At 41.1% G+C, this 27,411-nt stretch overlaps 2 protein-coding genes across 2 annotated transcripts; one reads left to right on the forward strand and one right to left on the reverse strand.

The window, feature by feature from the left end:
- Positions 1 to 12,781: 12,781 nt before the first annotated feature.
- Positions 12,782 to 13,893, forward strand: LOC139469670 (uncharacterized). Its single transcript, XM_071251905.1, has one exon. It carries the CDS (start codon positions 13,001 to 13,003, stop codon positions 13,475 to 13,477), a length of 477 nt encoding a protein of 158 aa, XP_071108006.1. The 5' UTR covers positions 12,782 to 13,000; the 3' UTR covers positions 13,478 to 13,893.
- A 7,703-nt stretch (positions 13,894 to 21,596) lies between these two features.
- On the reverse strand, positions 21,597 to 27,182 carry LOC139469672 (18S rRNA aminocarboxypropyltransferase-like). The gene is made up of 7 exons (XM_071251910.1): positions 26,996 to 27,182; positions 25,974 to 26,142; positions 25,301 to 25,484; positions 24,441 to 24,634; positions 23,252 to 23,431; positions 22,271 to 22,343; positions 21,597 to 21,986 (listed from the first exon to the last, which is right to left on the reverse strand). Exons 2-7 carry the CDS (start codon positions 26,125 to 26,127, stop codon positions 21,602 to 21,604), a joined length of 1,170 nt encoding a protein of 389 aa, XP_071108011.1. The 5' UTR covers positions 26,128 to 26,142; positions 26,996 to 27,182; the 3' UTR covers positions 21,597 to 21,601.
- Positions 27,183 to 27,411: the final 229 nt, after the last annotated feature.

The raw sequence follows: 27,411 nt of genomic DNA on the forward strand, positions 1-27,411 counted from the left end.
GAACATGTTGTCCCATTGTTTTCTTGTATTGTTTAAGGTGAATACAATCGGAATCGCACAATATACTCTGCTTTTAGTAGATATGTCTTATGATTATGGAAATGTAATACAAAAACGAGCTTCCACAAAACCTCAGAAACATCACTCACATTCAGCCTCCACCATATCTAGAGCCACAACTGTTCTTTTGAAGTTTGGTGTACTGTCAGAGTCCCTCTCTTGTATATCACGCAGATTGTTTGGTCACTGTATCCGAACTAGGATACGATTATCAGCAAAGAAGAATGCAGTTATGTCCCCTGATATGCCACCTTCAAACGTTGTAATTAGGTAGTTAGACAACTCGTTAATAAACAATGAAATAAGAATTGCTCTCAGAGAACATCCTTGTCTGACACATGTACTTTCGAAATGTCGGGTATGTTTTTTTCTGCACTCCGCTGTTGCTTTGATATCGCAATATGTGTTCTTATTCACGTTGAAGAACTTTCCATTCTGTACTAACATTCCTAGTCACCAGATCAAAGGCTTTATGAAAGCAAAGATCAAAGTCTATACAAGTACAAAACAATTTACCAAATCGACTCTCTTGTTTAGAATGTTTGTTTGTTGTTTAACGTCGCACTCAATGATTGGATGAAGGTGAGGTTGAAGAATTTGATTCATTTAGCGATTTGCTGTCACATTTCCCTGAACCATAACCAAGTCAGATCTCCTGGTGTAAGATATGGCCCCCCCACACCACGACACTAACGCCGCCGAAATTGTCGAATCACGTACACATTTTTGGGCAAAACGCTCATTTCGACGACGATAAACACGTTGTCTTCAATCTCACCGGTGAAGCAGAAATCGTGAATCATTGCTAAACCACACTCGTCTCCAGTTTCTCAAATTCCAAGGCTGTAAGGTATGGCACCAACGCAAGCGTCGCTGTCGATGGATCTGTTGCAGAACAGGGACGATAACTGGTCTGCTGGGTCGGATTCCAGCCTCGCGAAGATGGTTCCTGACAGTCTGGTCCGATATCCTCTTCAAAACAGGGATGCGTCCTGCAGTCTCCGTAGCTGTGGCATGGCGATGACGTAGGTGGAGCAGTCGAATGTAGCGATCCTGTGCAGGGGTAATAACTCTTGGTCGGCCGGACCGTTTCTCGGACGGTCTGCGGTGGAATTGAGCTAAGTGTATCGGTCACTAAGGCGGCAAATGGTGCTGTGGTGGACGTAGAAGTGGCGTACAACAAAAGACTGCGATTCCCCTCTTTGGATACGTCCTATGGCTATGTTCCGATCGGCAGCGCTGAGACTCGGCATTTTCGAACTTGAAAAATGTTGACAATTTAATGACAAATTATTGACTTATGCTTGCCTTTTATAGCCACTACCACGAGTTATGAATGCCATAACTTGCACGTGCAATTTGCTTTCCTGTTTTGCTCCATGACATTTTTGAACAAGTGTGAAAACAATGCCGTTTAAGACATTGCAAATCGACAATGGCTGCGTTTTGACGCACCGTTTGTCGAATATCAGGCCACCAACATTTTCCAATATCATATATCCAATTTATATACCGGACTTTTGTGTAATTTATACACCGGATTTTTTGTGTAGTCAGGTTCAATGAACTACACACTACCTGTGCGTTTCTTTTTTTGAAGAGTGTATTTTATAAAATATTATCATAACCAAAACCCTCCGTTACTAAGTTATTTGATGCATGACACTGTTGAACCAAATCTTAAAGACAATTTGAAAATTCTGGAAATATTAATCTACCATTTTCACGCGAGTGTTTGGTAAAATACTCTCACAAGTTCACACAATTCGGTAATTACGGCGTTCACATTGACAGAAACCTAAATTTAAGTGGCAGTGCGAATCTCACAATAGATGAAAATGTTAGTACATTTAAAGCGGTGCATTCGTCCGTAGCCAGAACGAAAATATGTGTATAAATACCATGTTTCTCCCCCCTCCCCCTACTCTTTCCGTGTGTTTGTTGTTTAGCGCCGCAATATCTAGCTATGTGATCTGTACACAATCCAGTGGTTGCTGTCAGTCGCCTCTTATGACAAGCAAAGGTTGCTGAAAGCCTATTTTAACCCAAGTCTTCATGCGAGGGGACAAGCAATGGTTTTCTGAAGGCCTATTCTAACCCGAGGCTTCATGCGAGGGGACAAGCAAAGGTTGCTGAAAGCCTATTTTAACCCAAGTCTTCATGCGAGGGGACAAGCAATGGTTGCTGAAGGTCTATTTTAACCCAAGTCTTCATGCGAGGGGACAAGCAATGGTTGCTGAAGGTCTATTCTAACCCGAGGCTTCATGCGAGGGAACAAGCATGGGTTGCTGAAGGCCTATTGTAACCCGAGTCTTCATGCGAGGGGACAAGCAATGGTTTGCTGAAGGCCTATTTTAACCCGAGACTTCATGCGAGGGAACAAGCATGGGTTGCTGAAGGCCTATTCTAACCCGAGGCTTCATGCGAAGGGACAAGCATGGGTTGCTGAAGGCCTATTCTAACCCGAGGCTTCATGCGAGGGAACAAGCATGGGTTGCTGAAGGCCTATTCTTACCCGGATCTTTGTGAGGGTCCTCTTTCTTTTCCCGAGTGTTCTTCCATTTTGAAAATTGTTGCACGGGGTCTGCTAAGTCGAAAACAGAACACAACTTTGAAACATGTAGCCAATATATACTCAGCAACAAAAGTTCCTGTGACACCAATATGTTAGTGTATTTTTTAAACAAGTAAAGTTTGGTTTTCAATATTGTAGTACATGTATGGAATCAAGTCACAAAAACGCCATTGCTACAGAAAAACATGCATTCCATGCAAAGGTGACTTTTATGCAAGCCCCATGCAATTCACTACCCAAGAATGGGTATAAAAAACATGTGCGTTAACGGGATTCAATATGCATTGTTTAGCATCGTGCTGACAACAACCACTCAGAAAAACAACAAAATTACGCAATTATTCAACATTACGAAATGCCAGGCCTGTCCGAAAATGAGCGTCTGCTTGAACAGGATCGAGTCAACGTGATGTTGCAAGACAATTTAACGTCCATAGAAACACCATTTGGACGAATGCAGTCAGAGACCATCCTCGGAGTGGCAGGCCACGCGTAACCAATAATCGACAAGACAACTGGATTCGAACAACACACCTACGAAATCGATTTCAGCCAGCAACAGTGACTGCAAGAAGCATCCCTGGCCTTCGACGAATATCTTCACAAACCGTACGCCGTCGCCTCAGATGTGCAGGGATTGTCGCCAGAAGACCCGCCAGACGTCCCATTTTGACAGAAAAACCACCGCCAAGCACGTCTACAGTGGTGCAGACAGCGTCTACGCTGTACGGCCATGCAGTGGGGACAAGTTCTATTCACTGACGAGTCTCGTTTTCACCTCAGCCACAGCAAAGGACGGATTCGAGTGTACCGACGTCGAGGTGAACGTTACGATAATCATTGTGTCATGGCAGAAGATCGGTTCGGGGGCGACAGCGTTATGGTATGGGGTGGGATTACAGCAAGACAGAGGACCCGTTGGATAGTGGTAGAGGGAAATCTCAATGGACACCGCTACCGCGACGAGATCATCGGCCCTGTTGTTCTACCGTTTTTGCGCCGTCATGGCCCAGGCATTATCTTTCAACATGACAAACGCCCGGCTTCATATTGCTCGACTTGTTCAGGACAAAACAACGTGAATGTCATCCCCTGGCCGGCTCGCTCCCCTGATCTCTCACCAAGCGAGCACATGTGGGATGAGATGGATCGGCGCCTTCGACGTCAACCACGTGTCCCACAGACACTACAGGAACTTCGAAACATGCTCCAGTAGATATGGACAGATATCCCACAGGACTTTGTGCGACGCCTGGTCCATTCCATGAGACGAAGACGTGTTGCTTGTAATGAAACCAGATTTATAAATTGACATTTTTGCATGTTCAAGTTGTTGTTAATAAAATCACGCATTTTCTGATTAAACCATTTGAACACTTACAGGAGTCTTTTATCTGTTGCAAACCGAAATTGTTTTTGTTGCATTAAATCTTATTCAATGTCACAGGAACTTTGGTTGTTCAGTATATAAAAAGGGATAATACAGATTCATTGAGAAACAATCATAACACAAGTTGATTAAAATCTTTTATTGTGTTCCAAATGAGTTTACGTAAAGAGGGATGCATGTCGGTATTCGACATCTCTTTGGTAATAGCTGTTAGTTTGTCAGACGAAATATATTGATAGTGTAAATCAGTAATACATCGCTGTGTATGACGCGCCTATCCCATGAATCCTGTGATTCGTATCATGAAATCAGTTTACAGCCAGCATCAACACATTTGTGATTTTACGAATGTTTCTCGTGTCTCTGAATTGGCTGAAGTGACTTCAAATGTCCCGGTATTGCCATAACAGACTCAACGTCCGACCGCATAGACTATGACGCCAGACCTGCCATTTCATCTAGCTTAAAACATACAAACAGAACCGATCACAACAACTGCTACTCTCCACCTTCCCGAGTCATTTCTCTTTCAACAACAAAACTGAGACCCGCGAAGATCCGGGTTAGAATTGGTCTTCGGCAACCCATGCTTGTCGAAAAAGGCAACTAACGGGTTCGTGTGGTCAGGCTCGCTGACTTGGTTGATGTATGTCATCGTATCGATGTTTATGATGTCAATCATTGGCTTGTCTGGTCCAGACTCGATTATTTACAGACCGCTGTCATATAGCTGAATTATTGCTGAACAAACAACAAACAAACCTACAAACAATATAATCTATAATGTGTCCCCCTATCAGACTGGACCAAGCTGTCGAATGGAAGATGATAAGTTGTCTGAGAGCTGGAGATCGTAAAGGTGTTACGCAAGGGAAAACTGCGTGAATTAACGTATTCATCTCTCTCTCTCTCTCTCTCTCTCTCTCTCTCTCTCTCTCTCTCTCTCTCTCTCTCTCTCTGTACGCTGCATGTTGGATGTAGTCTGACACATGAAGTAGCTTCGATCCCACAATTTGTTGTTACTCAAACACAACCTGATTATGTACAGATTAGATGTGAGTTAGGTGTGATATCGTATACTGATATTCATATTTAATTTAACCCTGCCACGGCCGCAGAGGAAACATGGTTGACAGATGGGTCGATACAAAATGTCAAGCGTGATTCCAGAGGATAAAATAATGTTGGAGAACCTGAAGAAATAATTAGATTAACGCAAATGACTTGTTCTGAAATACGTGTACTCTACGACGTGCCTGGTTAAAGTCTGTCTACTATGGCACCGACGAGATAATCTCTCTTGAGGAATAAAGTGATTATAGCTGACACGTCCCATTTCTAAAAGCGATGCCCATCTCACCCCGGGAACCCTGGGAACCACCAAGACAGAGATACAAGGAGACAGTTATTCCTGACATCCTGGTACTTGGAGGGGACTCGCCATTTACATATCAGCATGTACTTTCACACACATGCAGTTCGACACATTGCGTCCATCGGTGCATACCATAATTGTCATAGGATAAGATTAAGGTAGTATCTAATAATGATGAGCCAAACGACATCCTCTACAGACAAAGGTTTTGTGTGGAATGTGTAATTGTGAAATAGGGTGTATTCAATCAATAAAAGGACGTAAAAAAAACCAACAGAAAATATTTTCTCGTACCTGATGAAAAGACAATATATTTAATGCTCACAACTGAAGAACGACAAATAAAGTTTAGTGTAAACATTGCATATACTATAAAGAACGATAGATGATTTACAACAATTAACATAGAAAACGACAAATAACGTGTACACATGTGCTGTGACGAACTTATGACATGCACACAACATATACTATAAAGAACGATATCATGCCTGCATACAGTATGTACATTGCTCGAAGCTGCTTACAACGATTGCTTACAACGAAGTTGCTTACAACGAAGCTGCTTACAACGACTGCTTACAACGAAGCTGCTTACAACGACTGCTTACAACGACTGCTTACAACGATTGCTTACAACGACTGCTTACAACGAAGCTGCTTACAACGACTGCTTACAACGACTGCTTACAACGAAGTTGCTTACAACGACTGCTTACAACGACTGCTTACAACGAAGTAGCTTACAACGACTGCTTACAACGAAGCTGCTTACAACGACTGCTTACAACGACTGCTTACAACGACTGCTTACAACGAAGCTGCTTACAACGACTGCTTACAACGGCTGCTTACAACGAAGCTGCTTACAACGACTGCTTACAACGGCTGCTTACAACGAAGCTGCTTATGTGGCAGTTACAGGTTTTGTTTAACTGTCAACTAACTAGTAATATACCAGTAGTATATAGTGTACATAATACATAGTGTAGTTAGTATTAGTATTAATATTAGCATTAATTATTTGTGTCAGCATTAGTATATAGTGTATATACTACATACTGTAGTTAGTATTAACATTAGTATTATTATTAATATTAGTATTTAGTATTAGTATTTAGTATTAGTTTGCAGTATGGGTTTTAGTGAATTTAATGAAAATTTGATACAACACCTTTTAACTTAGTTATGCTTGGGTGGGTCACTACCCTATCAGCTCCTTTGTGTCAGCCAGGGCAAATGTTCTGGTTGAGTGGTTGACCCTATTGTTTTCCTTGTTTGCATGCTTTTTTAACCCTCACTTGCACCTCAGTCACTACACTGACAAGTCACTGACAGACGACAGCAAGTGGGCACATTTTACAGATTTTGTAAAGTCAAGGTAGTTTGATGTCACTGTAGCCCTGGCCATGTAGTCGTGACAGACTAAAGTGTCACCTACACCTAGAGGCCATACTTCTGGTATGTTTACTTATCACCACATGTAAATATATATTATTATTATTATTATTATTATTATTATTATTATTATTATTATTATTATCTATTGATCACGTTTTACACCATCTAAGAAGTATTTCGATTTGATGTATGCATATACTATATGTATGTATGTATAATGTAATTCTAATGATGTATCATGTTAGGACGTATACATATCCTCTATATATGTATAAGGTAATCCTAATGAAGTATCATGTTCCCATTTTAATTGTCATAATTTACAAGATTCTTATTGAGTGTTATTGTGCATTTCAGGGTGTGAAAGAAAGGGTATACCACTCGTCATCTAACAACGACTGCTTACAACGAAGCTGCTTACAACGAAGTTGCTTACAACGAAGCTGCTTACAACGACTGCTTACAACGACTGCTTACAACGAAGCTACTTACAACGAAGCTGCTTACAACGACTGCTTACAACGACTGCTTACAACGACCGCTTACAACGAAGCTGCTTACAGCGACTGCTTACAACGAAGTTGCTTACAACGAAGCTGCTTACAACGACTGCTTACAACGACTGCTTAAAACGAAGCTGCTTACAACGATTGCTTACAACGACTGCTTACAACGAAGCTGCTTACAACGACTGCTTACAACGAAGCTGCTTACAACGACTGCTTACAACGAAGTTGCTTACAACGACTGCTTACAACGAAGCTGCTTACAACGATTGCTTACAACGACTGCTTACAACGATTGCTTACAACGAAGCTGCTTACAACGTCCAAGAAAGGCAGCGTTACATGATAACCTTCTTGCCCTGGGAAGCCAATTAAACTTTGATGGAAGTATGTCCGCTCTCTGATCCGTCGTGTCAGTCTAATCTCTGGTACACCAGTTAATCATTAATCAGCTCAGAAATAACTTGTTTGCAGATGGATGCTCGAGGTTTTGATTTGACGTAACACCTCTTGCACTCACTAATTCATAGCGACTGATCAACTCGGGGTGAGAATCACCTGTGACAGAACATACTCTTCATGGGCCTGTGTACAGAAGCCCGATCAGAACGTTTACAAACATGGGCGTACATGGTTACTGCTGGTTGCTATTAAAATAAAGTGAGTGAGTGAGTGAGTGAGTGAGTGGGTGAGTGAGTGGGTGAGTGAGTGGGTGAGTGAGTGGTTGAGTGAGTGGTTGAGTGAGTGAGTGGGTGGGTGAGTGAGTGAGTGAGTGAGTGAGTGAGTGAGTGAGTGAGTGAGTGAGTGAGTGAGTGAGTGAGTGGGTGGGTGGGTGGGTGGATGGGTGAGTGAGTGAGTGAGTGAGTGAGTGAGTGAGTGAGTGAGTGAGTGAGTGAGTGAGTGAGTGAGTGGAAATTCCAAACATTAAACCAAGCTTATGACATTTGTCGTCGGCGGATCCTTAAATCAAATAATTAGAACAGCCTGATGTCCTCTAACGGTTACGTCATTCAAGTAATTAAATTTGAGATTGTACAGACAAAAGATTGTCACAATACTTTCTTTTAAAACCCTAACTAAATATAGTCTCATATTGTAGCCACTTGAGACAGGGAAATATATCCCAGGAGACCTCGACACTAGCATGTCTGTAAGCTTCGTTAATGACAAATCCCATGGGTAGAGGTCACGAGTAATACGGCCACGTGTACTAACATGTTTGATCTGCATGGACTTACGAAGAAATCAGACGAAATATAAAATCGTGTCAATTTCCAACTGTCAATGGCGTCAAGGGTCCTGTTACACGTCATCTGAGGGATGCCGAAAGATTGGTTTGACTCTGAATAGACTCCGACTTAAGTACGATAATCTTAGCGCTAAATTAGCTCTGTGGAGCACCGTAGTCTGGTGGATTTGCAAGGGTTGGGACCTTTATTAACTTTTAACTTTATTCTGGCATGACAAAGTAGTTAATAGTCCTAAACAATCGGTGAAGTTTGACGCCATAACTAACACTACCACGGCTGAATCGAACGAGAGAGAAGCTCATTTTTATAAGCCTGCAAAACGCATTCCTTGTCTTGGACAGACCAACCAGAGGTCGATAACTTGAACATCCATCCACGCCGTTGGAGAACGATGATACACAATCAACTGTATCGCCACTGGGAGTTGGATTCCCTGTTTTGCCTTATACATGCCATTGTAGCCACCGAATACCAATTTCAGTCGCCTCTCGAGGGGAGTTCAAACTGGTAATTTAACTGCCTTTGGTTACATTTTCAACAAGGGACAGTAATCATACTTTAAAATATGGCGTTTGGGCGATATTTGTTTTAAAGATATAAAACGGGGCTGCCTTGTGATAAAAGGTTTATTTGGTCACACAGAATACCTGGTTCACCCTCCCTGATACAAAGTGTGAAAGCCACTCTTTGGTACTATGACTATGTCATTGCTGACAGAGGTGCAAAACCTACAAAATACTAAAAACAAAGTTAAAGTTCTGTGATCGTATTCTTATTTACCACACACTGGATACTCGTAATTAGGACTGCGGCGATAAACAACAAACAAACAAATATTCCTAATTAGCGGTACAACAGCTTGAAAAGGTTTCAGAAGTGTTTTTACTAATTTATATGATCACAATCCTGAAGGGTTGATCAATGCCATTATTTACAGTTAAGTGTTCTAATGAATCACAAGGACAATAGTTTACTGATTGTTATAATCGGAGCCTTTCAGGATCAATTAATTACCTCCCTTGGAGTCCTCGGGGGTCGGGATTAATTAGGGTCGTTAATTATGTTTCCTTGGGGTATCTTAATGAGCTACCTCGTTTGTTGCCAAGGAAGATTGACAATGTAGTTATTTTAATCTTTACCAGTGTGGCTATCGTCCGTTTGTGAAGTGATAGATCGAATTTTGAAAAAAACCCAAACTTTTGCAGTTAATGTTAATTGATTTGAGTAAAAGTGAAATGTTTTTTTAATTGTTACAGGCGTTGCGGGGTTGTAAATGGCAAAGATATACATCAATATACGTAGTTTATGTTAAATTATTCATCATTGTACTTTTCGACCAATATGAAGTATCGACATTTTGAGTGACGCTTTGAACAGTGTTCCAGATATATAACGGCGTGTCAGCTTGATGTGGGAGGAAAGCTCAAAGTGATGCAAGTCTTAGCCGTTCACTTAGGTGAAACGAGCACGGGTATGGTGCTGACAAACCAAGAAACATAATCGGGGCGAACCGGGATTCGAACCCACGATCTTAGGACACACACACACACACACCTATATAAGTGCAGTAATCTTGAACACGACGTTACACCTCACCTAGTAACACACGACATGAGGCTTTTCATGTGGCCAATGCCGTTTAAGGTCCCACGTTCAACAACATAAATACAGGAGGCTCCTTGTGTGCGTTGATTGGGAAGTTGTTCTGAAATGCCTTTCTTTGTAATTAAATGTGGTTTTATCTCTATAAGTCAGTTTTCAAGGGCCATTTCCACCATGCTGAGCCTAGAAGGTAGGTCTGTTTTACGGGTCTTTCATTTCGGCAATATGTCTTGTGTCAGTTGGTTTGTGGTGTGTGTCAGTTGTAATTTCCGCTCCGTTTATTGTGTATGAATATGTAAAAACGGTAGTATATATACCACGGAAAATAAATTAGGGTTCAGGTGATATTATGATCAATATGTTGAGATAAGTTCTGGCGTAAAATCTTGTATGTAATCATGCAATGCAACCTGGGGGTGAAACGATACCGCAAGGCCACGATACGATACGTATCGCGATACAAAGGTCACGATACGATACGTATCGCGATACATAGGTCACGATGCGACACGTACATAGGTCACGATACGTATCGCGATACATAGGTCACAATACGATATGTATCGCGATACATAGGTCACGATACGATACGTATCGCGATACCCATATTTACGTCTAATCGCGTGGAAACTTCATGACTTTTAATATTTCAAAGCAGGTTCAAAAGGGAAAAAATCTAGCTGTAGACACATGTTCGTAGCGGCTATTTGTATTAGTGAACTTGAAATGCTAATTACAACACATTTTGCAGAATTTGACTGACAAAAACGCTGGGGGTAAGTAGTAAGTAATATGTTTTAACAAGTGTATCGATACAGAGAAAATCGTATTGTGTATCGTATCATCGCATGAAAACTCACTTTGCACCTACGCACCAATGTATCATTTCACCCCTAATTATTGCAAATAGTACAAGAACTGGTTAACAACGCACAAACACTTCTATGGATTAATTTTGAGTATCAACAAACGTTTCTAACCGCTTTGATTGGAACATATCCATTGCATAAAGTTGTAAATGCATGTATAATTGGGCTGTGTAAAATGTCGGGCTAAAGAATGCATACACCCTTGTTTGATGGAGGCTAGGAATGAAACAAACAAGAAGTGGTTATTGGATGATGATGTATTGGATACATGTATCATAGTTTCGGCGACTGTTTTCAGCCTAGTAACGTTTTGATAACGTTTGTAATGTTTGGGTCAAATCCATTTTACAACTGTATAGTTTCTTTAGCCTGGCATTTTGATAGAATGAAGTAGCGACTTTCTATGTCACCACCGCTGTGCCTATGGCGATATCTCGTATGTTGCCTACCATGGTTAGGGTATATACACATCAATAAAAGGAGTATCTACTGGAGCCATATCAAAATACATTTTTATAACTAAGTCATATATATTATACACTATTAACAAACTGCCTTCAGTGTATACTATATATTTCAATATATTTGTACAGAGCAGACTGTGGATAAGTATGGTATATGAATGTAAAACACAATACATTGTATTAATAATACATTGTTTGCTACACGTATCATAAAAAGGTAATCATTATTGATAACGATTAATTTTCCCGAAAGCATGTTTTAAACAAATACTATATGGTCCTACATCGGTGAGTTATTCTTCGGCTTCCAAAACTTGGTCAGTTCCTGGTTGTTTTCTCCCCAGACAACGTCGGGTATAGGACGATACTGGGACTCATGATCTATTGTGCCCGGGAATCAAGACAGTGGTTTACACCTTTGTAGAATTGTTCTCTAAGCCCTGAGATAATCGTAGCTATATAGCATCACTTCATCAATAACATGCAAAATACATAATTTTAATAAGGTTGACTGCTTGTGACGGCGATTACAACGAAACATTTAGTTATCAATTTCCTGTGTTTAACCAAACTGCCGTATGCAGCTGTCCAGAATGTGTGGGTTCTGGAATCACGAGGTTCAAGTGTACACTAACAGTAAGGTTATCATATATAGCCGCGGCTGACATGTTCCCTGTTAATCTAAACTGGCCAACCATCAAACACACAAAAATAGAACGAATGGTAAACTAATACAATAAACACTTCGTAAGTGCATACAATTCCCCTCGACAGTGATTGATGATAATACCTCCCTGGACTTTAACTTATATGTTTCTTATGACTGGGTATATGAACTTGTAACTACCCCACCCCACCCCACCCACCCCTTGGGTGTTGTACTCCGCCTGTGCAAGACTTAATCTTGTATGTTATTGTGTAACCACGGCTGTATTGATTAAGCCTGTATTGTGGTGCGCATGCATGTGCAGGCACCGTCTGTGGTCCCCGCCTGTTGGTGCGCGAGACGGGATTAATACAGTATACATCATAACGGAGCAGCCTTTCACCACCAGCTTAGTAATCCCCGACCACCCGCTAAACGTTAGATTAGAGTTACGTAGGTTTCTAAACTCTATTGTTCTACGTGAATCGGCAGTAAGGACGTAAGCCCGGGTAATACAAGGTGTGTGGGAGCGGGATCTATATAAAGTGGTTGGCGTGATTCCCCTTCAGCATTGCGCGTATACCAGGCAGGTCAGCGCAGACGTTGCCAACATTCCGTAGTGTCGTCTGCTATTACTGAAACGTTCATGGACTTACTGCTGAAGGACAAAACAGAAACAAGTCTGGATTTGACACGAGAAGGCGGCATTGCAAGCCTTGTAAGATTTTAACTCAAGGGCATTCAACCAGTTACCAACCTGGCATCCTGGTGCGAAATCGGCCTCCCTTCCCACAACCCCTTGCAACTTGATTACCCTCGTCCTATTCCCAGTAGCAGACGACAAGTTGCCGGCTTTGTTGAAATGTCGTACACGTCTATGTTTACAATATCTCCCCACGAAGTGGGGAAAATGGTGCGATTGAGACTAAAAAGCGAGGAAGATGAAAAACAGTGTTATATGCTACAAATCGTTCTACAACCAGTGTATAGTGACTCCGACGTCCCAAACTCGTGTTTTAAAAAACTCCCTCGACTTGTGAATGGAATTCCTCTGGGAGCTGGACTGATGTCGAAGGATCAGCTGGGAAGTATACGATGGAGATACATAGAGGGAGGTAGGAAGATTCAGACATTCATATCGGAACCTATACACAAGGACGAAGCCGAGGAGACGAAACGGACGCTCAAGGATCGACTTGCAAAACAGTCGCAAGCCATTTTTGGCGATATGACGGTAAAAGCAACGATTGTGTTATCCCAGTGTTTGGACTATGACGATGATTTCATCATCAACGACATTGCAGTTTCCTTGGAGGAGGGTTTACATTTCCGAGACTGATACTATCACTACACTAGTGTGTGATAGTGTATATTCATGTGTGTATGTGTCACTGTGGTGAAGGTACGTGTGTAAACATAGCCTATATATGAAGTTTCTCGTGCGTGCATCACGTCCATGCACGCGCTGGTTGAGCCAGTGCCAATATAACATCTGTTTCTTCTATTACCGTCGTGGAATGCCACTTCCTAGTGATAGAGATACCCAGACATCCCTGCTTGCTTACACACAGCCGCATCACCGGATCTCACTACATTGTGTCGTGCCACCCAAACCGAGTTCTTCGAATCAAGCTGCTGACGTCATATTGACATATTTTTACCTTTTGTCATGTTTTCGTGTTCACAATGTTCTTTGTATTCTGTGCATTGTATTCTGTTAAAAGAAGAAATATCAGTTCGTTCAATAATTAGGGTTATTTTATCTAAAAAAATATTATAGTTGATTATAGACGGTTCGTTTTCCTTTTTAGGATACCGTTTTACGTATGAATACAAATCTACACGCTTGTGAAGAACATTTCTCTTGAACGTTTTAATTAGATTCACGAGCTTATTTAGGCTTCTCAAAATCCATGTTACAATTGCATATCCAGGTTTGGTTCAACCATTAGCCTGAGCATGTACCGACACAGATGTTTGTAAACCCGATGCATTCGTGACCAACTCGTGTTATTCCGGGACAAGCTTGCAGCTTACGGAAAGAGGCGAGTGGTGACGAATGTACCCGATGATTTGGTAGTCGATGTACATTTCTTTATAATGTGTTTAGCGTGAAGGTCACCACGGCCCGCAGTGAGGTCCCTAGACGCAACGGTCAAAACGCTTTGTCAAACATACATGAACTCTTGCCTCCTGGCTACAGGAATTTCACTGTAAGTTATAATTTAACTGTATGTATATGGAATGGTACTGAGACTTTCAAGCGCTGGCTTAAAGAGTGAAAATGTGTTAAAGTTTAATATAATATGTCAGATTATATATTTTATCAGTATTACATCATATTTGCATTTGAATAAAATGTTTTTGAAGCAAAGGCAGTGTATGGAAATATACAATCAAATATGAATTGTTTCAAGCGGTCACATGACTTCGCAAGCTGACCCTGATAGTACTCACGTGATCAGAACCAAACGATGATGTTTATCGCTAGCAAAAAGAATATTTCTTGAAAAGCGCACTTTGCATTTTTTGACATAACTGTAAGTAATATTCCTTATCGACGAAATGGCTTGTTTTCACTTTGTGAGCATATTTGGAGCTCACCTCGTTAATCAATAATCGCGATATGTCGTGGCGAGGACTATAATCCTATCTGTTATTGAAGTTCTTTGAAATTCTGGGATTCATGTCTGGCCTGTTCCATACACTGACAGATGTGGTAAAACGTAGAATGGAAGAAATCCATCGTTGATATTTAATTGGATTTTATTTATTCATATACTTTGTTCAGGTCCGTGGAGCTCGCTATAACGTATGAATAGATTACTTGTTAAGCGTCACACGAAAGTGCTGAGTAATCAGTTATTCATGTCTTGTCGAAAACTGACGAGATAGAATCATGTCACGTAGATGTATGCCATTTGTGGGGTCCACGTGATGTACATAATGTGATAAATAAAACTTATGTATTTGAAGGGGGCACGGGTGGCCCAGTCGTCAAAGGCGCCGCGATTCGCTGTGCAGAGTTGCGTCCATAGGGCACGGCAGAAACCTATGATTGTGGGTTCGAATCCCAGTTCGCTCTGATTATGTTTCTAGGTTTGTCAGCACAATACCCGTGCTCGTGGGTTTCACCGAAGTAATAAACGTCTAAGACCTGAATCACTTCGGTCTTTCCTCCCACATTAAGCTGACACGCCACGATATAACTGGAATACTGTTAAAAGCGGCGTTAAACCCAACTCACACACTCATGTATTTGAACATGTCTTATACTTTCTACTCCAATAGTTAAACATTTTACGCAACTTTGATTTGACATTTTCAGTGGGTGAAATAGAGCCCTTATCATACCTCGTTCTTTCCATCAAATCTGAAATTATGTAAATGTGTTGGTTTGAAACGATATACATGTATATACATTCGCCTATGCTTACGGTACAATGTGTTTTCCTTACACGCAAAATGGACGCGTAAATTCATCCCATGATATTCTTCGTCCAGCCGGATCATTGTGAAACAAATGACGTATGTTCTGACGCATTCTATGTGATATGAATGTATACTAGTATACAGGACAGAGAGCCCACATCCTTGTAAATGGGAACAATAGGCCCTCAGCAACCCATGCTTGCCGTAAAAGACGGCTATGCTTGTCGTAAGAAGCGACTAACGGGATCAGGTGGTCAGGCTCGCTGACTCGGTTGATGCATGTGGCCTCCATCCTCGTGTATCCAGTGGTATCAAATCGCCATTCTGTTATGATTGATAACGTACTTGAATGGAGATGTAATTCACTAGATAATCGAGAATGCGGCGATATGGCTTTAAATAGGTATCGATCAGGTCAGAACGACATTACGTGGCTACATTTCTTGGCCCCCTGAAGACGTGTTTACGCATATCTAAGGTAAACAAAACGCCACACTCAAAATATATTCCCTTGAAACTCCTAAATTGTTATTAGGAATGTGTGCACTGTTAATCTTCTGGCGCCTTACAGGCAGCTTTGGTACTATACTCCTCAGGGAGTTGAGAATGACCGGGGATATAATCAAGCACTTTGAGCATGATTTAGGGTGTGAATTTGGAGCATTATGAATACACGGATATCATTATTATTATTATTATTATTATTATCAATATTATTATTGGTAATCAGGTTGTGGATTTGAAATTTGATTTATTTCAATTTTCACGTAAACATCAATGAAAAACTAACGGGGTGTGTGTCAGGCAGAGTGTGTGTGTGTGTGTGTGTGTGTGTGTGTGTGTGTGTGTGTGTGGTGCCTCAAGATAATCCCACTATGACAATGAAGCACATAACACAGTTACCCCTTCCACTGTCTATTCACCCAAGTCGGTCAGTGTGTGAGGCAGAGTGTGTCAAGTAATGTTCCATTGTAAATAACCGCTGTATTGATATACATATTGCGTTATTCACCAGCATACAACACCGTGTCATCAGCGAAATACCGAGCACCTGGTTTAACCCCAACTCAACCGTCATCACAGACAGGGTAGACCAGGGCCCTTGCTTCCCTTAGGCGTGCCAGAATCCCATGATCGTGGGCCCAAATCCCAGATACGCCCTGATTACCTCTCTATGTTTATTAGCGCCATGCCGGTGTTCGTGGGTTTCACCTCCAAGACCCCCTCACTTCCGGTTCTCCTCCCACGTTACCCTGATACTCAGTGATATAACTGACATACTGCGTTAAACCAAACTCCCTCACGTACTCAAGTCGGGCTTTAGCCCAGTTGGAGTATTTGTATATGTTGGTGTTAATATTTTTACTGTGTGTTGTGCTTTAAGTTATTGATACCGTGTGATACTGCTTAACATAATTATGCATTATATCCTATGACATGTTTTTAATGATTTTACAGATGTTATTTCTATTTACATATTGAAGAACGAAATATAATCTACGTTTGTTAACTCAGGGTTGATGCGAGTAGCATACATTTATATATACTGGTGTGCGCTCGGATGTCATGCGGTGTACAAGATGACATTGATCTCTGGTCATAAATGTGTGGAATCAAACTCTGGAGTTGGTTTTCAGTTTATTATTCTGCACAGAATGCAAAGCGACCCTGACTCTTCACTATATGTCAGTTCAAGAAGCCATCATCTTATACCAAGGCCGGAGGATCTAACGTAAGTCGTGACCTACATACGTCATAATGGTATTCAATTTTTGCACACGACACGAGCGTTATATATTGTTTATAAACACCTCGCGCAAGGACCTATGGGTAGAAAACACCCATGAATGACGCTCGCTCGTCACGCCGAAGACCCGGGTTCGATTCCCGACATGGGTACAATGTACGAAGCCCATTTCTGGTGTCCCCCGCCGTGATATTGCTGGAATATTGCTAAAAGCGGCGTAAAACCATACTCACCCACTCACCCATGAATGAACCCTCGTTGGCTACCTATAGCGGGAAGAGACCTACCCCTGTGTGTACACGTGGAAGTATGCGTGGGGATCAACCTACCGTATTACCTCCGTCATCACAAAGACCGGGATTTGTTGGAGATCCGGCGTTTGATATTTTCGGTCCTGCAATACCCCTACATTTAAACATATTGCTATAGACTGGTGTTATTCAGCAATAAGATATGCGAATGTAACCCACTTATATGGCTTCTGGGGCGGCTATGCTTGTCGTAAGAGGCGACTAACGGGATCGGGTGGTCAGGCTCGCTGACTTGGTTGGTGAATGTCATCGTATCCCAATTGCGTGGATCGATGCTCATGATGTCAATCTCTGGATTGTCTGGTCCAGACTCGATTTTTTACAGACCGCCGTCTTAGAGCTGGAATATTGCTGAGTGCGGCGTTAAACAGCACACAAAGATAACAAGATGTGTGCTTGGAGAAAGTGGTTAATGTCAGTTTAAATATATACTGTTCCCTGAAACGTGCATACCTTACTGTCCCATCACACAATGTGACATCCTACATACATCTCAATGTACATATTATGTATACTACTCAAAAGAAGTTCAAGAATACCCGATTTGTTTCACATGACAACGGCGTTAAACAACAAACAAAAATACATGGCTTCTTACCTGACGGTACTTCCGATATTTGTAGGTATCAGTCCAAATTAATGATAGTGAACTGTTTAAACGTATCGTATGATATAACGTTGTTGGGATACCACCATGTGTAGCGCTTTGAATATGTAATCGTGGCTGTTGGCCAGGGCACTCCAGCAGTAGTTCTCTCAATGTGTACAGGTCCCTATCTTCAATGATGCAACTGTATGGAGCTCATGTTTTCTCGAAGTGGGACTGATCGATGTGGAAATTTGAGAGAATCGGGGCTTCGATATAGACATACATACATACAGACATACAGACTGACAGACTGATAGCTGCCATCGAGAGACAAGAGGGTAGGATACGGCGATGCCTCCGCGATACCGGCATGAACTGTATTAAGGTGATCGGATAACCGAACGAGTGGGTGATACGCTTTACGCCGCACTTAGCAATACTCCAGCAATACATGGGCTTCACACATTGTACCCATGTGGGGAATCAAACCCGGGTCTTCGGCATGACAACCAAGGTTTAAACCACTAAGCTACCCCACAGCCCCTCCAGAAACGAATGGACACTATATGATAACTATATATTGTGTAGCAGGGGTGGAGTCATCCCACAGATGACATCCTTACCTTGTCTGCTTGCTGACGGGGCTAACCTCTTTGGTCATGTGGACAAGGCGTCCGACCTCTGATCAGAAGGTATGTGGTTCGAATCCCATCAAATTTTATGGCCGCTACAATTGTATTATTATATTACACACTACGATATCTATCAACAATTAAAGAAGTACGTCTCGATTATCAACAACATTTAGATGTGCCGTGGTTTTCTTTTTGGTCGCCATAATCAATTGAAACGGCTGTTTTGTACAGCTACTTCGAACCCATTGGGTCAAACGAGGGCTTCTTTTCGAGCAGAGACTAGATCCCGCTGATAACTAATAACCCAATACTGCTGACGTCACGCACGCAATCCTCACGTAGCATGCATACATATTACCTTACACGACCTCAGCATTTCGGTACACTTAAATTGCAATGGACCGGATCATTACCTGCACGTGTCTCAGTTGACTGAAAGATCCCTTTTCAGCGCCAATAACCGATCTAGTGTTGAGATTCGTATCTTAATTTACAGTTGTCCAAAACGTCTATTGATGAAGATTTAGATATGATTACCTGGCGAGAGCAAGTGGATACGAATACCCAAGTTCCTCCTATTTCCGCCTTGTTGTCCGGGCACACAGTCGTCTCAGCAGACAAATCATACCTGCTGCAAAAATACACTGTTCATGACGGTCTGAGTCCCCAAGGGTATCCTGCGCTACCTTAAAGGCATGTCACAATGCAAATAATAAAATATACAATACAATATGTAATTTATATATCAAATGTATTTATATATCAAATGTACCCCCCAAAAACACCAAAAAAAACAAAATAAATAAATAAACAACTACAAAAAACAAACAAATCAACAACAAAAAAGAAAAAAAAAAAACAAGTGAAAGAAAAAAAAAGCGGCAATCAATCGTATTAATAATAGAACCCCAAAGACCAACGCTAAGAAGATCTTGGCACTGATCCAGACCTTTATCCGGCTAATCCAAGGACTGTGATTGTCTGAATATGAAGGCAACTTAGAGTGTTTATCGGCTGGCCATAACAACTATATTCATAACGAAGTAGAGGGAGTAAAGGTTATAACACATTATAGTTACCCCCTGGCGCCACAAACTGCAGCCTATGTTGTTGTAGATGTTTCTCACACTTGTTATATACTGATAACCAAAAGATGAGCTTAGGGGGATTTTTCTTCGCCACAAATATTCAATTTCAAATTTTACAAAATGTTGTTGCAGCCTCGGTGACGGAGTGGGTAAGATCGCTAACTTTGTGTGATGGCTATTAGATGCCTCACTCTGGCAGTGTGGGTTCGAATCCCGGATGGGACTCAATCCCAAAAGTATTAGAATCTGTACTTCACTGAGAGTGAGTGAGTGAGTGAGTTGGGTTTAACGCCACTTTTAACAGTATTCCAGTTATATCACGGCGTGTCAGCTTAATATGGGAGGAAAGCCCGAAGTGATGCAGGTCTCAGACGTTTACCACTTCGGTGAAACCCACGAGCATGGGTATGGTGCTGACAAACCTAGAAACATAATTGGGGCAAACCAGGATTCGAACCCACAATCATAGGTTTCTGGCGTGTCCAAGGGACGCAACTCTGCACAGCGAATATCAGCGCCTTAGACGACCGGCCACCGGGGCCCCCACTTCACTAAGAAAGTGTTATCCCAAATATAACGTTTGTTACATTTGGCCACCTTATAAATGGCATTTTGTGTTCACAAAGTTAAAGCTCATTATTCATTAATTAAACAATGACCAGTACTGAATGGAACATTGTATCAGATCACCATGTGACAGAAAGAATGTCAGCTTGAAAGAGCATTATTTGGTAGTGTTTTCACATCCAGTGAATCACTCACAACGCTACCTGTAATCTGGCAATTTGGTAGTGATTGAACAGTGTTTCACCAAGTGGTTGGTCACTGTTTGGGCCAAATGAGTGAGTGAGTGAGTTGGAGGTTAAATGGGAATTTCAGTTACATCAGGGCATGTCTGCTTGATGTGGGAGGAATGTAGAAAGTGATGCAGGTCTGATGTTTATCACCTTGGTGAAACCTACCAGCACGGATATGATGCTGACAAACCTAGAAATATAATCAGAGCGAACCAGATTCATAGGTTTCTGGTATTCCCTAGGGATGCAACTCAGTGAATTTCAGTGCCTTAGACAACTGGGCCACCCGTGCCTCCCCCTCCCCCCAGCCTAATTACATACTGGTGCAGGTACAAACCAGACACATCACCATATGCATTACAAGGTAGGAGTCAAGGTGAACAACCTAGGTCTGTAGTACCAGGCAAGGTGACTGGTTGAATGGTGTGGGTTTTGGTTCATAATATCAACCACTGTTTTGTCTGGTTATGTCCATTATTTACAGACCTCCATCATTTCAGCCAAGATATGAGACATGTTGTAAAGGCACCCATGTAATCATCATTAGGGTGTATATCACAAATAATATAATTCTTCATATGTTGGTATTTAGTCAGGAGGGCTAATGTGAGTGAGTGAGTGAGTGAGGGAGGGAGGGAGGGAGGTTTTACACAGCGCTATTCCAGAAATATCACTGCTTGGGACACCACAAAAGGACTATACACATTTTACCCATGTGGGGAATTGAACCTGGCCTTCGGTGTGACAAGTGGCAACCCCAAAGAACAGGCATAAACAGGCATAAACATTATACAACACAGATACAAAACATTTTATAAAATATTTATTCAAAATAAATACAGTAGTTTGTGATATTACATTGCACTACCCCTTATCACTAGTATGCCCTCCATCTTTTATTCCATCGTCTGTAACGACACAATCTTTCTGAACACCGGATACAGCGGTTTTTGTCCCTGTATTCCTATGGGACAGCTCTGGTGAAACACCACCATGACTACTAGTGTCGGCCATTTTATCCACCTTGGCTGAATCTGACAGACTTTCTAATTCACCTTCATCATTGCTTTTAATCTGTAGGTTCTTAACATCTGGAATCTTCTCCTCTGTGTCACTCTCCTTTTCTTCTCCATTCTCATCATCTAATTCTGTCCCCTCCCCTTCACCTTCTCCATCTTCTCCGTCTTCATCTTCTCCGTCTTCATCTTCTTCCTCCTCATCTTCATCGTCAGTTTCTTCTTCATCCGAGCTGGAAAAAGGAACACTTACACAGGTGTCAAACTGTTTCTTTAAATAAGGTGATATACTGTCATACGGTTTCATACATTTTCGCAAAATCACAAAAAAGACAATAAACAGTTGAACAGTAATCTGTCATGTACACAAAATTACATTTTGTATATCCTACAAATGCATTGAGATTGTAATCTTGGGTACCGTATATATAATGGTAGCAAATGAATATTACATGTTCTTCCACTGCAGACATGTCTTTACAACGTATCTGACAACGTGACAGACATCGATGCTCACCTGTACCCTGGTGGGAGGTCAGAGCCTCTGTTTGGATTGCACATATCTACATCCATGTCAATATCCATGAAATCTGAAATATACAAACATCCCACTAAGGCTGCTCATAATCCAGTGATATCCATCCTACACAGATTGAGAACTGACTATTAATAGTTTGTTATCCCTTGAACAAAACTTTCATCCACCTATGCATCCAGCTTTTGACAATATTCTTATAAGTATACAATAAAGTAATAATTCAACATAAAATCAGTTAGCTGGTTCCTTGCATTTTGTGTCAATATTGATGACTTTTATTTCCGTTCCTAGTTTCAAATGATTCATGACTCACAAATGCATCACAAGTTACACTGTACTTATATCTGACCATCCTCTATTATACAGGATGTTATATTTCTCCATTCCACGAGAAATACCCTGGACCCATTCACAACCATAGCTTCGTTTTGAGTTCAGTTCCAGTCACACGACACAAAAAAACGGACGCCCAAACAAACAACACAATATCACCAGTCTTTGTTACGTAGCATAAAACCTTCCTCCCCACTGCCTTACCTCTCACAAAAACATTTGTCAAGCTAAAAATTAATTAATAACAGACTTCTGATTTATCAAGGGCTCGCACAGTCGAGGCCATGATTTTGAATGTAGATCCTAGCCAAGCTATGGTGACGATTGGGTCCAGGGTATAATTATGTCATTATACGATTGGGTCCAGGGTATAATTATGTCATTATACGATTGGGTCCAGGATATAATTATGTCATTATACGATTGGGTCCAGGGTATAATTATGTCATTATACGATTGGGTCCAGGGTATAATTATGTCATTATACCATTGGGTCCAGGGTATAATTATGTCATTATACCATTGGGTCCAGGGTATAATTATGTCATTATATGATTGGGTCCAGGGTATAATTATGTCATAATAGAAGGGAGATGATCGAGGAGGACACCTGACTTCCACACTTACCTGTGTCTTTCCTTGAGAGTTTTTCCTCTGCAATTTCTGCCAGATAATCTTGCTGGACTTGCACAATCTCGGCACTGGTTTTACAGGCGACGTATCTCTCCAACAGAGCTTTGTTCACCTTGTAGAAGTTACTTCCCCACTTGAACTTTGACAAGAGAATTGTTCCTAGTTCCTTGAATCCTGTGGAATTTAACCAGATCCTGCAATTATTCTAATAAATAGTCATGGTAGATACTTTTGAAATAATTACAGTTTTTCTCATTCACAATCGGCAATTTACATGACATAACTTTAAGACTGAAGTTGGTTTCAATATAAATTACAATTAAAACATCCCTAGAGTTTCCTGTGGCCATCATCCCTGGGATGTATGAACATGCGAAGAGTTACTTCCCTTAGAACATACACCAAAGCAATAAAACGTGTTTACATGAACTCAAGTCCACCTTCTTTAGCAATGTAAAATGTAAAGTAAGATGGTATCCCGTAAGTAAATATTGGGATGTAAATAGTGGGATGAAAATAGCGTAAAGTTTTAGAACAAGGATATAGCATACACATTAACTGTGAGGCATCACTGGGGCTGTATACCTGAGAATGCCTGCTGAGTTCAGACAGATAGTCCCCAGTATCCAATGCTTGTCATATTTGTGAGTGAGTTTGGTTTTAACGCCTCTTTGAACAATATTTCAGTCATATCACGGTGAGTCAGCTTGATGTGGGAGGAAAGCCTGAAGTGATGCAGCTCCTAAGATGCTTACCATATTGGTGAAACCCTCGAGCATGGGTATAACATTGACATATAGGAACATAATCATCAGGAGTCTGGCATAGGTACCCACGATCACGGGTCCTTCTGTGCCAATTTACGAAGCCATCTTAGCACAAAGGTGAACATAACTCCCATACCTTAAGAAGACTTACGTCGGTTGTAGCGCCAAGGTTGTCTTTTACAACGGCTTCCTGGTGTTCCACAGGGACACAACTGCTTGTCATAATAATCATTTACCAGTTGGGATACAGCTGTAACAATGTGTCACCTAGTCCACCGGGGGTGGTCAGACCTGAATGGACACTGTTGTTTGTGCTATAAACTAAAGGTTTATCTGATCCAGACATGATATTTATCATACTATACAGGCTGCCAGGAGATACATGACTGCAGCATAAAACACTCACTCACTCCTACCTGTGAGATAGAAAGCAGCTGCATATGCCTCTACACAAGACAGTTTGCATGGACGGCCATAGTTGACCAGGTTGGTAGCTATGAGATAGGGCAGAAGACGAGGGTGACCGGCCTTCATCTTGGAGAAGGGTGTGTCTTCCAATCTAGCCCAGGAACAGTCTACCACAGCCAAGCCGCTCTGAGCAATGATGTCACTGTAACCGAAAACCAAGAGATCATAAATATTTTTGAGAACAACAGTTATATGGATGAATGGTTTGTTTGTTGTTTATTGCCACACTCCGCAATATTCCAGCTATAAGATTGCAACCTGTAAATAATCACATCTGGACAAGGCAATCCAGTGATTGACATTGCTGTAGTACAATGACACACATTCAATCAAGTGACTGAGCCTTCCGGTCCATTAAGTCACCTGACTCCCCTCTGACAACCAGCATAGGTTGCCCTGAACCTGGAATCCCAACTAGGAGTCATATGGGCAGATAGATGATAAGCTCTACTAGTTCACAGTTAATACGGTCCATCTATGTGAAGACAGCATCTTCCACATCGGCAAATATACAGTGAAGTCTCATAATCCGACAATCGGCTTTAATCGACACTAATGATGGGAATCGATTCAATAAGTGCTATTTAGAACGGTTAATCCGGCAGTCTCACACTCTGACACACCTAATTTGCAACGATTTACCAAAATCACTCATTAATCAGTCTTGTTAATCCGACACAATGTATATTTCTTCATGACTATCCATTAGATTATGTACCAGAAAAAAGAACCACCTTACAATGGTCCCATCACAATGTAATATTTCAGTGTTCTTGACTGAAACTTGTAAACGACACACACCACTAACCTATCTTCTGGGGAGACACATCTCGTACCAACTGGTGTAAGCACTATTCCATCAAAGCGCTGCTGAAGTCTCAGTGTGCGGACATAGCCCAGTCGTCCTAGCTTCCTGCCCGAGCATTTCTTGGGGTCACACTGCTCCAAGTCCCACATTGCCAGGGGACACGGGAATTTGGCCTGAGCAGTGTCTGTGAGATGAACATGACATGTTTCATGGACAAATTGCTAAAATAATAGTTAAAAGTTAGCAAAATTCTAAACATCTTTGCATACATTGTATAGTTTGCAATACAGTCCAGCTTGATGCCAAGATAGATGAAGAAATATCCTTATTCAATAAAGAACTTATCATTTTTTAAATATCACGCTTATTCAATTATGAGTTCAGAAAAAAAAGAATGAGCTGAAAATGTGATAATTCTTCACAATCTAATGTCCAGTTAAATGCATAATCTAAGTTTGTTGTCATTATGATAACGATTATGATCAAAGAATCTTAATAAGAGTCTACAACACTCTTAATAAGAGTCTACAACACATGATCATTATCAGAAATCATGGCACCAATATTATTTAGCTGCATATCTGTTTGCAAATTTTGAGTAACATTTTATTCACATAAATTATGTGATTTATCATGTTAATAAATCCTATACTTATAAATCTATAAGTATTACCATCAACAGCTGCTTGAAGATTTTCTGAAAATCTTTCTGGGTCAAATTTTGAAGTTCTGTTTTTCCGATGATCATTTTTTGAATGGTGATGACTACCTCCCTTGCCTTGCTTCCCATGTGGTTTATCCTGCTTGTGACCTTTGCTCTTCCCCATGATGACTTTTATAACCTTCAAAATAAACGCATGAAAAACAAAGATAAACAAAAAAGTGACAAAACAGTATTTCCGGAGAATAAAAGTAATATGTAACGTTACATAAAATCCATGTGATATAAACTCACTGTGCACTTAATAATGGTACAGAGGGCCATGCAGAGTATGTGTGCTTAATTCTCAGCACAGGTAATACAGAGAGTATACCCTGCATACACAAAATAAACACCAAAATCAGAAATGTACCCCAGCATGCTAATTTTGTGGGGGATGAGATAAACAGCACAATTGTGTAATACTGCAACTCAGTTTATGTCACCGTCAAAATGAAACTTGTTGTTATGCAATAATGAATTGTGAAAATATTTGTTTACAGGAGTGAGTGAGTGAGTTGGGCTTAACGCCACTTTTAACAATATTCCAGTTATATCGCGGTGTGTCAGCTTAATGTGGGAGGAAAGCCCGAAGTGATGCAGGTCTAAGACGTTTACCACTTCGGTGAAACCCACGAGCACGGGTATGGTGCTGACAAACCTAGAAACATAATCGGGGTGAACCGGGATTCGAACCCACAATCATAGGTTTCTGGCGTGCCCAAGGGACGCAACTCTGCACAGCGAATCGCGGCGCCTTAGACGACTGGGCCACCCGTGCCCCCTTGTTTACAGGAAGGTACCAGTGATACATTCTGGAGTACGTGTACCAATAACGACCCTAACCGGCTCTGATAATAGCATAGAATAGCAAGAGCGAGCGAGAATAGCATAGGTTCTTTAACCTAAAATCTTTCAGCGGGAATATGAATAAACATTTTGGTTTAGATTGAGGGTCTGTCATGTCATGCATGGTCTGTCTAAATTATGTTTACCCAGTGAAACTAGATTCCTCCTTGTCAATTTCCTGTTATCATCTGCTTATGTTGTTAAATATCGTAGATATGTGACAAACAAACACTAAAGAGGGCCACTGTTGTTGTGCAATGTGATCAGTGGTTGATACAAAATATGATCACATTTCAACACTATGCAACATCGTGTTTGGGCAACATGGGCGCCGCCATCTTTACGTCACGTGACAAAACATTACCTGAAAGATAAAAAAATTACAAACTAGATTGAAATTTAACGTGTCATGCATATGTATATATTCTTCAAATAAAATCAATTGTTAGTATACACTACAACATGATTGTTAGGGTTTACTCATTGATCTCGTAAAATATCGTTTAGTCGTGATGAAAACAAACGACGAATTCTGAATTCTCCGTACAGGGGTGATAGGATT

This window comes from Haliotis cracherodii, unplaced genomic scaffold (assembly GCF_022045235.1).
Source record: "Haliotis cracherodii isolate W230 unplaced genomic scaffold, xgHalCrac1.p SCAF_2, whole genome shotgun sequence".
Taxonomy (NCBI): domain Eukaryota; kingdom Metazoa; phylum Mollusca; class Gastropoda; order Lepetellida; family Haliotidae; genus Haliotis; species Haliotis cracherodii.